This window comes from Camelus bactrianus, chromosome 5 (genome assembly GCF_048773025.1).
Source record: "Camelus bactrianus isolate YW-2024 breed Bactrian camel chromosome 5, ASM4877302v1, whole genome shotgun sequence".
NCBI classification, from domain to species: domain Eukaryota; kingdom Metazoa; phylum Chordata; class Mammalia; order Artiodactyla; family Camelidae; genus Camelus; species Camelus bactrianus.
In genome coordinates, this window is record NC_133543.1 from 104,121,973 (window position 1) to 104,136,468 (window position 14,496).

At 57.5% G+C, this 14,496-nt stretch overlaps 1 protein-coding gene across 2 annotated transcripts in view; it reads right to left on the reverse strand.

Moving 5' to 3' along the window:
* NDUFA10 (NADH:ubiquinone oxidoreductase subunit A10) overlaps positions 1-14,496 on the reverse strand; it is a 32,157-nt gene that overhangs the window by 14,249 nt on the left and 3,412 nt on the right. For both annotated transcript variants that reach the window (XM_074364639.1, XM_074364640.1), the window contains exons 2-8: positions 13,593-13,761; positions 12,617-12,832; positions 10,243-10,329; positions 8,676-8,797; positions 6,787-6,866; positions 5,971-6,025; positions 4,080-4,165 (exon numbers count right to left, since the gene is read on the reverse strand). In XM_074364639.1, coding sequence (XP_074220740.1) covers positions 4,080-4,165; positions 5,971-6,025; positions 6,787-6,866; positions 8,676-8,797; positions 10,243-10,329; positions 12,617-12,832; positions 13,593-13,761 — 815 coding nt within the window. The remainder of the gene's footprint in view (positions 1-4,079; positions 4,166-5,970; positions 6,026-6,786; positions 6,867-8,675; positions 8,798-10,242; positions 10,330-12,616; positions 12,833-13,592; positions 13,762-14,496) is intronic.

Consider the following 14,496-nt stretch of genomic DNA (forward strand, 5'->3'; position numbering starts at 1 on the left):
AATGATACAGTACATAGTATCATTTAGGTAAATTTACAAAAACATATACATATGTAACTATCTAAACAAAAAATAAAGTTACCCCCAAGCTCTAAACAACAAGAGGGCTCCAGGTTCAGCTCCAGCAAGTACAGAACCAGGACACCGTTGCTCGTGTCCAGACGGGGAAGGGAGCCGAGAAGAACAAGCGCCCATCGCTGGTCCTGGAGTAACAGCGCAACAGCGCGCTGGGCGATCAGGGCACACAGAAGAGCGCGACGGACGGCAGGCACGCCACGAGGGGACCCGCCCCCCAAGGTGGCAGCGCCTCCTGGGAGCAGACGGAGGAGGACGGGAAACCGCAACAACACTTCACAAAGCACAGCTGAAGTGCTGACAGAGGGCAAAGCGGACTCACAGAACGTCCAGTTAGAGCCAGAAAAGGCAGGAAAAAGGGGCGGGGGAAGGAAACAAAGAACAAGCGCAGCAGCTGGAAACCAGCGACCAGCACAGCAATGCACCAACTCTCACTTTCAACACGACTGTCCAAGCTCACGGCCTGAGAGATTAAACACAAGGCCCAGCCAGATGTCACCCACGAGAAACGCACTTCAAATCCAGAGGCTCAGGCTGAGAGTGAAGGGGTGGCCAACAGGGACTGAGGGCTGGGAAGACACTCGGGCTCCGGACGAAGCTGGCTTCAGGACGAGAACGCGCACCGGGGGAGGGCGTGCCGGGAGACCCGAGCGCCCTGAGCGCGATGTGGCCAGCAGCACAGCACAGCCCACGGGGCAGAGGTGAGCAAAACTCGAAGGGGAAACAGAGGTTAAAGCCACGCGGTTAAAGCCTCCAACACTCCCCCCAGCAACGGCCAGACCGGCGGGCGGAAAAGCAGCAAGGACACGGACGGCCTGGACCCCACGCCGCCCGCCTGCCTCGGGGACGTCTGCAGAGCGGCAGCACGGCGCCCCCACGCAGCCTGGGACCGTCGGGGAGGACAGCTTCCGACCACGCAGCGTCCTACCCAGCGTGAGGGCAGAGCCCTCACCGGGCCTGCGCTCAGGCCACAAAGGAACCAGGCCCGAGGGACAGCAACAGCGTGGAGCGCTCACGTGAGAAAAGAGACCCGGAGTCAGCCATCCTGGCTCCGCCCTCAGGAAACCAGAGAAACGACAGCTGACGCCTAAAGGAAGCAGATTAAAAAGGCAATGAAACCGGAGCAGGTAATGAAATGGAAAACGAGAGGACAACTGCGGAAACCGACAAAGCATGAAGCTGGTTCTCTGAAAAGATCCATAAGCACGAAGGGAGGGTCCAGAGGACAAGTGAACAGGCAATAAAGCCACAGACCGGAGCGCCTGTGAGTCGCAGAGTAAGGCAGAAGCTCTTCTTTGGTCTCGAGCCACAAGTTCTTGCGGCTCCTCGTGCTGGCCACACTGCCTTAGTGAGGGCGCGAGGAGACAGGCCCGAGGGCGCCGGCCGGGGCACAGCTTCGGGAAAACAGGCTCACAGCAGCAGCGTAAGTGTGCCCACACGGCCTGCCCTGGTAGCTCCACTTTCACACTTTAAGAAAGTAACCTGAAGTGGAGCAAAAGGAAGGACGACAGAATTACAGGTGTGAAGAAATGGAAATAACCCAAGTGACCGACCCTGAAGAAATGGTAAATGGGTTATGCCCGTGTCTCGAGGTCAACAGCTCTTCCCGTGAAGGGCCGGCCAGTAAATACTTGAGGCCGCGAGGGCCACTCCAGGGCTTCACATCCACGCTTTCGCTTCCTTCCGCTCCTTCGAACATGTGAGAACCACTCCTCGCCGCTGAGGCCTGGGTGGGCCCCGCAGGCCCCGCTCTGCCAGCCCTGTTGTGCATCAGTCAGTGGATTTATGGGCACGAGGAGCCATTAGAAAATCAAATTTGTAAATATTTAACACAGGGACACGCTCACGTTAAACCCAGACCGCAGAGACACACAGGAGACCCCCGGGCACCCCTGAGCGCGCACGCCCTAGACGGCAGGAGGGGCCACGTGGCTCAGGGCCGGCCCGCGCCAGGCGGCGGTCACAGGGAGCCTGGCTCACCCGGACTTCTGTCTCCCAGCCTCCTCTCCCGAAAGCCACGACTCTGCCCCCCAGCCCACGCGGCCCGACTTCCCTCAGGGCCCTCACTGGGCGGACTGCGCAGCTACACTCACCCAGCTCCCTGCCCTCGTGCTCGCTGGGCACGCCCCCGCCCGACCACGCCCAGAGCCCCGCCTCGCCTGGAGACGAGCACCCCCACCTTACACTCACGCCCCTGTCCGCCCTCGGCCCCTTTCCCGGGCCTCTCCTCTCCCCACCGCCTGGACAGCGTCCTAGGGCTGAACTCCCTCCTCAAGCCTCCAGTGCGGCCCCTCCAGCCCGCACTGCCACTCTGGGCTGATGGCCTGTCTCCCATCTCGTGATGAAGACCGAAGCTGCCTGGAGAGAAGCTCCATGCGCCCACAGGGCACACCTGCTTCCCTGACCCTCACCGCCCGCCACATGGACCCCGGCGCTACAAGCCGGGACTGCCCTCTGGTGCACTAGCGCACGCCCTCTCGCGGCCACCCACACCCTCCTCCAGGACGCTCCTGTTCTCTCTGCATCAATACCCACCCCTCCAACCATAGCATCTTTCCGATTGGTACAAAATAGGGTTTCTTCCATCTTAAAAGGCAAAACACAACTGTAAAAAAGTGAATAAAACTCTAAGTCTTAGTTTTAATAACTATATCGAGTGAGAGGTTCAAAAGGAAGAATTACTCTCTTTCAAGCATAAGACAGAAAACTAACGGCAGTTTCTCTACACATGCTCATATTTGGATGCATCCAAGTGGAAAAAATACAAGTGCATTAACTATTGAGAGAAAAACCGACCCAGCAGAGTCGTCTGCACAGGGGAGACCCACACTGCCGTCCCGGCCCAGCTCTGCTGGCGCTCACCCCGAGGGCCGCGGGGTGGCGTGGTCACCGAGGCAGGAGGGAGGCCACACGAGGTCAGCCCCAACGTGTGCCCCCAGCACTGACCTGGCCCCGCCGGTGTGTGCGCCTCGGGCGCCGACAGCGGGGGCTGGGCCCCCAGCACAGCCCCGCCCGGGGCACAATGCGGGTGGACTCCATGGGGCCTCCTCACGAGGGGAAGCCACTGGTCGTCGCAGGAAAGTTCATTTCCTGGGCGCAGGTCTGCCTTCCCCGCTCGGAACGCGTCTACCAGAAGCACAGCTCACGCGCCCGCAGAACCACCCTAGGCCACTGCCGTAGACACAGCAGCCCAGACGGCCTTCCTCGGCCGGAGCTCAATCCCCACGCGCGGGGCGAAGGCCCGCCTCCCCCCGGGGCCTGGAACCTCAGTCGTCACCAGAGCATAGGTGCTGACGTGACCCGCCCAGGAAAAAACCTGGGCGCTCAGCGTCTAGTGGGCTTTCCGGGCAAAATACTGCCAAGTTACTGCGCTTCTCGTGCTGAACAAGGTGGCATGCTCAGCACGCCCCCCTCACGTCCACCGTGCCCCCCACCCGCACCCGGCTCCCGCCGCAGTGGCCGGGCCGCTGGGCACACCCTCCCGCTGTGCCTCTGCCTCAGAACCTCCCCACCCGTGGGCACCCGTGCCCCGTGCCCACCCCAAGACACCACAAGGCCCAGGCCTCGCACACTCGGGAACCTTCCCCAGACGTGCCCTGTCACTCGCACCCCAGCCCCTCCCTGCCCATCTCTCAGGGCCACCTTTCTTCACAGCCGTTAGCACCACCTAGGTTCTACTGATTTGGGGGCTCTCTATCTCCCGCACAAAACGCATCTTCAATGACAGCAGTACTTTTATTTGATACCATAGCCCCTAAATCTGGAACCATGCCTGCCTCACGGTGGGAGCAAAGTATTTGTTGAATTAATAACAGCAATCACTTAATTCACGTCAGAACAGAGGAAGCAAGAGGCTGCGCGGAGGGGACGGGGCGCACACCGCTGTACCTGGGGGCCTGAGGCACAGCTACTTCAGGATTCTGGAGCACCTGCCCCAGGCAAAGTCCCAGCCTTGAAAAGACAGCCCCCCCGCTCCCACACAGCACCCACGCCCGGGGACTCACAGCATCCTCAGGTTGTGAAACTTGCGGTCGTCCTGCTCCAGCCACGGGCCCTTGTCGTACCTCAGGTACTCAATGTCCTCCACCACCTGGACAGAGGAATGTCGTGAGAAGACGTCTGGTACACGATAAACCAAGTGCCTGGCAGGGAGGGTCAGAGCAGGGAAGTCAAAAAGAATGGGAGTCAGACAGGCAGCTGGCAGTGAGGCGGGGCTGGGTGTGACCCCGGCGAGGGCCCTGGCCCGGCAGGCACCACCAGGTGGCGGTGTGGAGACGAGCCGGCAGGCCGGGAGACGAGGAGCGGGGGCAGGGAGGGTCAAGACCAGGGAGGAAGACCCGCACCCCGCCTGACTCCTCATTCCCGCCCACAGTAACTCTACTCCAGAAGGCGCGGCCCAGCCCCTCAGGGCAGTACCGCAACAGGAAAACAAATGCGTTTCTTCGAGAGCGCCGGTGACCCGCGGCCTGGGGTCCGCGCAGCTCGGCCTCCCAGGGGGCGCCTTTCAGACGCGTCCTCCCCCAGGCACAGCCAAGCCAGGCCGCTACTCAGGCTTCCAGAACCTGAGCGCATTCAATTACGGACTCAGAAACACAGGCTTAGACAATGTACTCTTCTCCTGCGCAGGTACCTGCCCTTGGACGGTCCGTCGAGGGCTGAACACGACCTAGACGCAGACAAGGCAGCAGCACAGAGGAGACTGTCGGGAAGGAGACCAAGCGCAGCTGGATCCGGCCGAGCAGGAGGCCCGCCCGACAGAGTCCCGGGGCGGGGCCGGGGTGCGGGACAGGGCGCGGGGCCGGGCGCAGAACCGCCAGCCTGCCTGCCGGCCTCCGTCCCTCTCCGCCCCGCGCCAGGGGGCAGCAGCCATGCTGCCCTGCCTTCTCTGTGTGCTCTCACCACCTGCACCTCAACCCAGACCACAAAGCCTGTATTTTCTTCTAGAATTTTTTGTATCTTGTTTTGTTTTTTAGTAACTTATGCTTAATATAGGATATAAAATACGGACTTTTTAAAAAAAACAAATGGACGGTCAATTGCCTCAATATCACTTAAGAAGCAGCCCGCTTCCTCTACCTTACCTTTCGCCATCCTTTAAAGCACCGACTGCACCAAACCGCAGGCGCACACACGGACGGGCGCGCGTGTGCGCCAGTCTCTGGGCGCCCTTCTGCTCCACTAAGCTATTTATTAGCTCTTGTATGAATACTGCAGTGCCTTCATTACCATAATTTTCAATGTGTATTTACATTTGAGAAGGAAAACGTTCCTGTGCTGTTCTTTATCAATTTGTTTGGCTATTACTCGTTAAGTTCTCCTGAAAATTGGAGAGATTGACCTGCACTTCACGAATGCAACTACTGATCTGGGGCAAGCTAGTATCTTTATACAGGTGAGCCCTGAACAGCACGCCCCACACAATAAACATCTGAGCACACCTTATGGTCGCCCCCTACATGGGGCTCCCCCGCATCTGCGGTTCCGAGCAGGACCACGGGGTTCACTACGGAAAAATACCCATGTGTAAGTGCATGCATGTGTTCAAACCCACGCTGCTCGAGGGTCAGTCTCTCAATCTCTCCTGTTAACTACACCCACTTTTAGTTTTATTGTCTGCTTAACAAAAATGTTGGGGCAGTTAACCCAAGGTTCTCTGTATCTTCACCACTCCATAATTTTAGGATCCTAGAAACTGAGGATTTTAAAAGAAAATCTTAAAATTTTAAAAGAAAAAGCTCACCATCAGGGGTGTGTGATGGGTTGCCTCGGTACTCCTTTTAGGTTATAAAATACAGACGCCTCCAAGACTAATAGGAGCTAAACTCATCACCTGATCTGTAAAACTCCTATATGTGAATCAAAGAATAATCACACATCTCCCAGCCATCGTCTTACCTTTCCTGCATCTTGAGCTCCCCTGGCGTCGTACTGCAGAACCTCACAACTCTCACTGTAAGAAAAAGCAAGATGACATTTCACGTAAATTTTCCAAGTGTCCGTTCCTATGCAAATGAACACATGACATCCTGGCTCCAGCTCTAAACATCACCTCATATTCACGTAACAGCAACAGGCTCACGGGGGACTGGTGAAGGACGGCGAGCCGGAAGTAGGGACATGCTGCAGGCTGGACAGCGACCCCTGCAGGTCTGTTCCCTGACTTCTCCTCTGACTGGACTGCCCCCCACCACACGGGCATGAGACCAGTGTCTACAGGGGACAGGGACACTGTAGGGACAGGACAGTCATCTCTGCTGCCACACAAGCCACCTTCGCTGCAGTGCTTGTCACAGGGATGTACAGGAGCCCAGGGCCACAGGGGACAGATGGCAGAGAGCTGCCAAATGGCGCTGGAGGCAGGGAGCGGGGGCATCGCACTTGAGCTCCTAGAACTTCAGAGACAAGTGAAGCCCTCAGAATAACCGGTGTCAACCAAATTAAGCAACAGGATGGCAGCAACTCAGTCCCCTTGGTCCCTGCTCCTTGATCTGGACACTGAAAACTCACACTGGGTCCCAGAAGGAGGGGGACAGCAGAGCGAGCTTCCAGCACCCTTGCCCACCGCCTCACCACGCCTACCAGCCAGGCAACGACCAAAACCCACATCCTGGCAAGTTTGTCCCTGTCTCTGCCACCAGCCCCAGACTTCAGGCCGCCACCCAGGCCAGAGGCCGGCGAGGCTGCCCAGATCGGGAGCCCCTGCTGGCTCACCTCATCTCGGGGAGGAAGGACGTCTTGTAGGCGTTCTCGATGTCCTGGAGGTAGGCGGGCGTGATCTTCATCTCATGTGGCTGCAGCAGACAGACACAGCGTGCAACGTTTAGACTTTTTTCTTTCTCCTGTGCTTGTGCAAAACGTGAAACCACCAAAGAACACTGTTTCCCCAGAACAAGTCAAGCTGGGCATTTGACTTCGGGGGAACTTGGGGAGTTAGAAAGGGGCCCCAGTACCAGCCAGAACAGTTCTCATCCTGCTGCAGCGAGCACCGGTCGGCCCAGGTGAACCCACGGCTGGACTTCTTTTACAGACTCTAAGGTGTGTACTCAGAACAGGGCCAGAAAGGCACCCGTTCCGGTTACGCCTGGCTCCCTGTTCCGCTGTGCGCTTGCGTGCAGGCGGTGAAGACTAGACGGTGCAAGGGGGATGGCCCACCTCCCCCCATCGACTCCCAAGCCCCTCCTCTGTCCCTGACTCTCTCTCCAACCCCCACCCCCCACTCCTCCCCTCTCCCACTTCCCCTAGCGAAGGCCAATCTCACAACGTCACAGCTCCAACTGCGCGCGGCACGCTCCCACACTAAAAGCCTCTCCTAGTTGAGTGATGCTAATGGCCAAGTTATCTTTCGCCTTGTTTTTCTTCATGGCATTTGCCTTCACTTCACGTATTTCTTATTTTCTTGTCTACCGTTAAGTCTCTCCCACTAGAATAGGAGAATACACATGTACTAACGACACCACGTTCCTTTGATAAAGTATCTTTTTCTTAGACACAGTGGTAACTTTAGCTTGGGACAGTATTCATCAAATACTGAAAAACTTAAAATGTTCATAGCTCTAATTTGTTCCTCAAAATTGTTTCTGAAATAGTGTTATCCAGGTTACAAAACAGTTATCTAGAGAATTCTACACATATACCTTCATATTTCTCAATAAATGTCACTTTTATAAGCAAAAGTATTCAAAGCTACTCCCCGGAGGGTGAGCACCTCTGACCTGCAGTTCCCTCCTCCTGCCACTTGGTGGGCTGTTCCCCAAGTCTTACACCCACCCTAGGAGCAAACTGTCAGGCAACACAACGCACAGCCGGTAACCAGCAGGGGAGCCCACGTCACGTGTGTGTTCACTGCCACACGGGGGAGGTGGCCGGGAGTCCCAGCAAAGGATGACTGGGCTTCTCCGCGGCCCTTCCGGGACCTGCTATCGGGGCACTCACTGAGCACCTACAAGAATCCCGGCTCTGAGGATGGGATCGGGAGTGGCAAACACACAGGAAAAGACTCTAAGTGGCAGCGATCCTCCCAGACGGAACTGGTCATCAGGGCGAAGACCGTCCGTGCTGGCCCCTGCGTCACGCCTGTGGCGCCGGGGGAATTCGAAGTGCGGGGCTTCCAGGCACCTAACTGCCTCAACCAACGTAAGAGTAAATGAACATGTGTGGAGACGACCGCTCCACTGCTCCAGATCCACTGAGCAGGAGAAAGAGGAAGAGAGGCCCAGCTGAGCTACACGGATGGGGGTGGCACACTGAGAGGAGAGTAGAAACCATTTTCAGCTCGCAGGTGACAGGGCACGAAAAGCCCGTCAGAAAACAGAAAGGTTCGGGGCTGAGGGAGGTGGTCAGGGGCACGCCCAACCGCACAGAGCGGCCCAGTGACAGGGGGACAGGGCAGCCCTGGTGGAGAGCAGCGAGTGACCCGGGGCCTCCTCCATCCACCGCACAAGTGCCTGCTCCTCACGGACCAAGGGGCCGGCCCATCCCTGTGAGGGCAGTCGGCAGTGCACGGTCCTCGACTACAAACGCCACTGTCAGGGGCTGATCTACATCAGAAGTAACAAGGACACGTAAAAGGAGGCGGGTCTTGGAGTTAGAGGCTGAGTTACATTTCCTTTCTTCTGAATCCGGCTCTGGACCTCGGGAACCGGCACATCAACGTAGATGACCACGTGCGGGGGCAGGTACTGGGAGATGGTGACCTTCTTCACCTGGTTGTAGTGGTCCACACCTGCACGAGAGAGGCGCCACCCGTCATCCAACAGTCCGGACAGCCTCCAGACACCAATAAAAGGGCAAAGGCATATGCGGCCCTCGGAGTCACAGAGCAACCTGCAAACCACGTAATGCTCACGACTGTGACCACTGGCCACACTCACCGGGTATGTGGGCACCGGCACACAGCACCTGCGGTGCTCACAGCACCCCCAGCGCTCACAGCACCCCCAAAAAGCAGTTCTTCTCCTCCTCACGTCTACAGACCTAGGTGCCAGGCCAGAGACATTAGCCAACTTACACAAAGTCCAACACTGGGATTCAAACCCCAGCCTAAGAGCTTTCTAGAGGCTAAGTGTCCCCTGGCCACATTTAAGGGGACACCTTTACTTTTTCAGCCTCCTGGCCCTCCAGATCCTCCTCACTCGGTAGCCCCACCAGCCCAGGCAGGCCCACTTTTACTCTCCCACAAAGCTGACCACCAGGTTTGCCCACTGCATGACCCCCGTATCTCAGGTCACCCTGCTCAGAAACACCCCACTGCGCACCGCGGACCTCCCCACTCCGGGGCCCCATCCGACCCAACGTCTTCCCAGCGGGCCTCCTCTTCCTTGACTTCCCTTCCCCAGATGCAGCCTTCAGACAAGTGAACGCAAACTGAGCCACGTGCCTCCTGTGCCCAGCACCCTTCAGTTAGGGTGGGCTCCCCAGGACTCAGGGAAGCCCAAGCAGCCCGGCCGAGTGCACGCCCTGCCAGCACGGCCCTGCCTGCCTCGGGCACCCCCCTCGCCCATCTCCGCCCCAGAATCCCAGGAGCCTTGTCTCGCCCACCCTCCTGTCCTCACTTCAGGCAGAGCCTGGAACACAGCCTGCACCCCAGCAACGCTGGCTGACTGGCCCCAACGGCTGTCCGAGTGTCTGTGGGACACAGCGCCGGGGGCAGAAGCCGGGCTCTGGCACACAGGGCCACCCGGACGCAGGATGGGCACACAGACCAAGAGCAGCCTCACCTCCAAGTCCTCGCTTCTCTCTCCCATTCAAGAACCGACAGCTCTTACTCTGGGCCCCAGATCTGAGCCGCCCGCCAGCTCCAGGCAGCCCAGCACGCAGCTGAAAATGCCCGCAGGCCGCGGGCGCACACGGCCCTTTCACAGCCCCGCCCGGCGCGCTCCTAGCTGCGGGCAGCCCGGCCCTACCTGACGTGCCCCTCACTCCTCGTGGCCAGCCTGCTTCAACCAGAGGTTTTCTTTCTCATCCACTCTCAACACCCCCCAACACAGTGCTTCTGTCCCCATGCAGCACACCAGCACGTGCTGGAGAGGAGGAAAGGACGATGATGCTGGCTGTCGCCGGGGCGGGTGAAGAGAATGAGACTCCTGATCACCCAGAGGGAAGGCGAGTCTGCAGAGCCTTCAGGAACGGCACCCCTGCCAGGAAGGCTGGCCGCCAGCCCGGACTCACACTGCTTCCGGATGAAGCCTTGTCTGTGCATCGCCTCCACGAACACGAAGTCGCTGTAGATAGAGCGCTCCAACACCACGCCTTGTCCTGTTTAAAACCATGGGAACAAAAATCGAAAATCAGACAGACAACAACTGAAGCAATGGGAACTAGTTTTTTCATTTTAGAAATAGAAATAATACATTATTTGTAATTCCATTTCCATACCAATATTTTCAAAACACACATGCCCTTCTAAATGAGAAATCCTTTCCAAAAACTATACTTTTTCAGTTTTGGCGATACAACACTTCATTCTTTCAGCTACGACAAAAGCATCCAGCTAACAGAGGAAAGTGTTTATTTTAAAACCACAGGTTGGCCCCATACCTGAGCGATGCCCGCTGCAATCCTGCTCCCACCCCAACCGCTCAGCAAGACCCCAGGGTCATCCTGCCCGCCCACTCTCTCCCCTACACCCCAGGTATCCGAGAACCACCAGCTTCCTCCACCCACCCATACCCATCCACTGACCTCCTCACCTGACTCCGCCCTCCCCCCAGGCACTCTCACCTCAGCAGAAGGCATATTTAAAACAGCCAGACTGTTACTCTGCTACCCAAACCTCGGATGGTGTCCTCTCTCCTCCAGAGGGAAGACAACATCCCCTGGAGACCCGGCCGTCTTGCCCAGGCTACTTCTCTGAGCCCATCCCAGCCCCGCTCACTGCGCTCCCGATGGTCATTCAGCACACAGAGCAGCACAGCCACTCAGAGCATGGGTCCCCAGGGGCCCCTGGACCCCCATCTCCCCGCTCAGCCCAGCCCTGCCCAAACCCCAACTTGCTCTAATCCCCCCACTGAAAGGTGAGCCCCAGGAGGGGGCCGGGCTTTACCTCCCACCAGTGCTCAGGGTCCCGGAATGCACCTGGCACACAGGGGGCACTCACTTGATATTTAATGAACAAGTTAACGCAACAGAAAAGGAAACAAGTTTTCATTTAAGATGTTTCCTCTTAATTCTAAGAAACAGGGAGTCCTGAGAGAAGGCTGACGGATTCTTCCAAGAGGATCTGGAGTGAGGGAGGGTCAGCATGAACTCCCAGCTGCTCAGCGAGCCGGCTGCTGGCAGAGAACAGCAATGACCGCGTTTCTCCTTTAGAGCAACACGAACCCTGGCCAGGGCCTCCGTTCGGGTACCAGCACTGCTACCATCAGAGGCAGGAAACAAGCTAGCCCCCAGACCTGCTGCACGTGCTTGGATGGTGGACACCACCCTGGTCCGGTGGCGCACCTGTCTACTCGGGACCCCCGGGAGCGCGGGCGAGGTGCTGAACCAGCTCAGTCGGTTCCCTGGGAGCCGTGTCAGGAACAGCTCTCACGCTCAGACCCCATGAAGCAGATCCTCTAGGGGGCAGCTGAGCTGTCTGTAAAGAAGCTCACCCAGAATTCTGCTGGCTGACACGGTGTGGCAACCAAGGAGACACAGAGCTCATACAAACCCCCAGTGCCACCCCACACCCACACATGCCGTCTGCTTCTGCCCTCAGACTGGGAAGCACAGAGCTCGGGGCCTCCGCCAAGCACTGGCAGTATCTGAACGATCCTTGGCGTGTTCTGGGGTCAGGACGGAGCTCACCCTGCAGGCTGTCCCCAGGATGAAGCAGCCTCGCCTGGGTCCCAACCTCCTTCCATGCTCTGTGAACAACCTGAGCTCCCACCCTAACTGTCCTCCCTCCCTCCCCCTCCTAACTTTGCACCCTGACCCCGTCTCCCAGATTTCAGACCTTGCTGCCCCCACATACAGCCCTTGGGCATTTCTTGCCTGGGTCGGAAGACTCCCAGAGACCCACTCTTACCCTAAGGGCCCAGGGGACCTTGCCAGTTCGCCTGCCCCACCTCTGCCTTCTTCTCAACGTTTAACTTCTACCCTGTGGATCGAGGGTAAATTCGAGCCCATCTCTGGGCCCTCAGAGACAACCCTATTTTGTTGCGTCCACATCTCTGCATGACACACGGCCCCGTCTTCACGAGTGTGATCCCACGGCCTCCCAGGCACCCATCGTTGTGACGCATCTCGTCAGCAAGACTGGAGCAGTGGCACGAAGTCCCAGACAGCCCACAGACCTCACCAAATGAAAGTGATACTAAGTGACCTTATTCTACGGCAGCAACAGCGTGGACCTCAGAGTGCATGAGCCACTGGGAATACAGAACCTGCCTCATCAAACAGCCTCCTGGAAAGCTCTGCTCAGCGGCCGTCTAAGATGACTGAACCCGAGACCAGGGCTGGAGCGGGGCGCGCACGATCCGCGCTCCCGCGGCCGGGGCGGGGGCGCGGGGCGGGCGCGGGGCCGGGCTGGGCCGGGAGCGGCGGGGGCGGGGCGGGCGCGCACCCGTGCTCAGCAGGTGCTCCAGCGCGTCCGCGTACTGCAGGAGGCGGCTGGCGAACAGCCAGGACTGCAGGCGGTAACTGTTGCCGTCGTTGCTTCTCGGGTCGTCATAAAACTTCTCCAGACTGCAGTTGCCGCTGAACTGCAGGTCCAGGGCTGTTCCGTCCCCAGTAGTGCTGTCCGCATAGTGGATCCCTGCTTCCGGGAAGTGCCTGAGGCCTGCGGGGAGAAACCACCTGATCAAACACCGTGGCTGCCTCACGCCCCCTCGCGAGCAGTGGGGGCTCCTCCGAAGAGCATCGCTGGGCCGGTCGGCGAAGGCCTGCGCTCTTGGAGTGTAACAGGGACACACGACACACGGAAGACACAGGTCCCAAACCCTCGTGTGCGGGCCGCATGAAGCCAAAGGGCCGCACTGTGCCCTCCGCCTGAGAGCGGAGCCGCCCACAGCTCGGGCGCCCGCCGCGCGGCTGGGCCCCGGCCTGTCAGATACTGGAGGTCGGGCGACGGACGCCGCCTGCTCCCGGAGCGAGGAAGCGCGAGCCCTGGCCTCGCAGTAACCAGCTGTGTGGCAGCAGCTGCTTCCGGACTTCACCGTCTGTAAGTGAGGGCGGCAAAATCAAGTTACTGCTCGCGTTTAAGTGCTCTGCTTGGATCATCAAGGCAAAATTCCAACTCACATTGACAACCAGCATGGATTTTTAAAATTTTCCAAATCCAAAAGACGGAAAACAGCTTTTCCAGTGGGGAAGGTACAGGTCAGTGGTAGAGCGCGTGCTTAGCAGGCACGACGTCCGGGGTTCTATTCCCAGTACCTCCATTAAACAAAACAAAACAGCTCTTCCAGTAAGTATCCCCCAAACTATAAAATACCTACCTTAGGCCCAGTTCTACCTATTCAATATTACAGTAAAACCAAACTCAGGTAAGTAACTGTGTATCAGAAAAAGCTGTTATTCTGCACGGCATAAATTCTTACCTAGTCTCTCTGCTATTTCTTTCGCAAGCTTGCCTTTTCCAGAACATATATTGCCGTCTACAGTTATCACTTTGCTGTTCTCTGTCAGTTTTTTGGTTGTTTTTTCACCAAGTATGAAGGCCAAAGGGCCATACTGCAGCCTGCACTGTACACTTGTATGAATTCCTCCCTGAAAAACACAACGTCACACAACAGCACAACGTGAGCATTCTGTTTACTGTCGGCATTAGCGACTATTAGGTAAAAATGCCAAGGAGACCCCTGGTGACAAAAAAAGCCAACATCGACGTCTTCATTACCTATTTGTGTTATTACCACTCTTGCCCCACCCCCAACATAAGTTTATAAAGGCATGGGACTGTCTGGTTTGATCACTGCTAAATCCTCAGGGCCTGGTACAGTGGCTCGAACAGAACATACTTACCATGTTCAGTAAAAACTGGATGGATGGATGGATGGGGGAAAGGCAGGGAGGAGGGGGTTGGGGGAGACAGGGAGGAAGGGAATAAAGAACACCTCTCCAGTCCAGGCTTCTGTCCTGAGCTCTGGAGCTGCTTACCTCATGCCTTTAAACAGCTCTAACGTCCTAGATGTCCTGAAAGCACCTGACAGCTAACAGACCTATGCATTTCCATACCCTCAACCTGCTGTCCCTCACAAACTCCCCACCCACCAAGCAAAATGGAGCAAAGACAAGAGTCGAGTCGTCTCTGATATCCTCTCCGTCCTCCAAATCCATAATCACTCACAAACCCTACTAACCCTCACTCCTACATCTCTCTGGCCAATGTCCCCTCCCTGCCACCACCGCACGGACTCTGCGCACATCCTCACATCTCTCGTCTACAACGCAAACGCCTGCTGCATCTCCTGTCTTCGCCCATCCAGTCTCCACACTGAAACT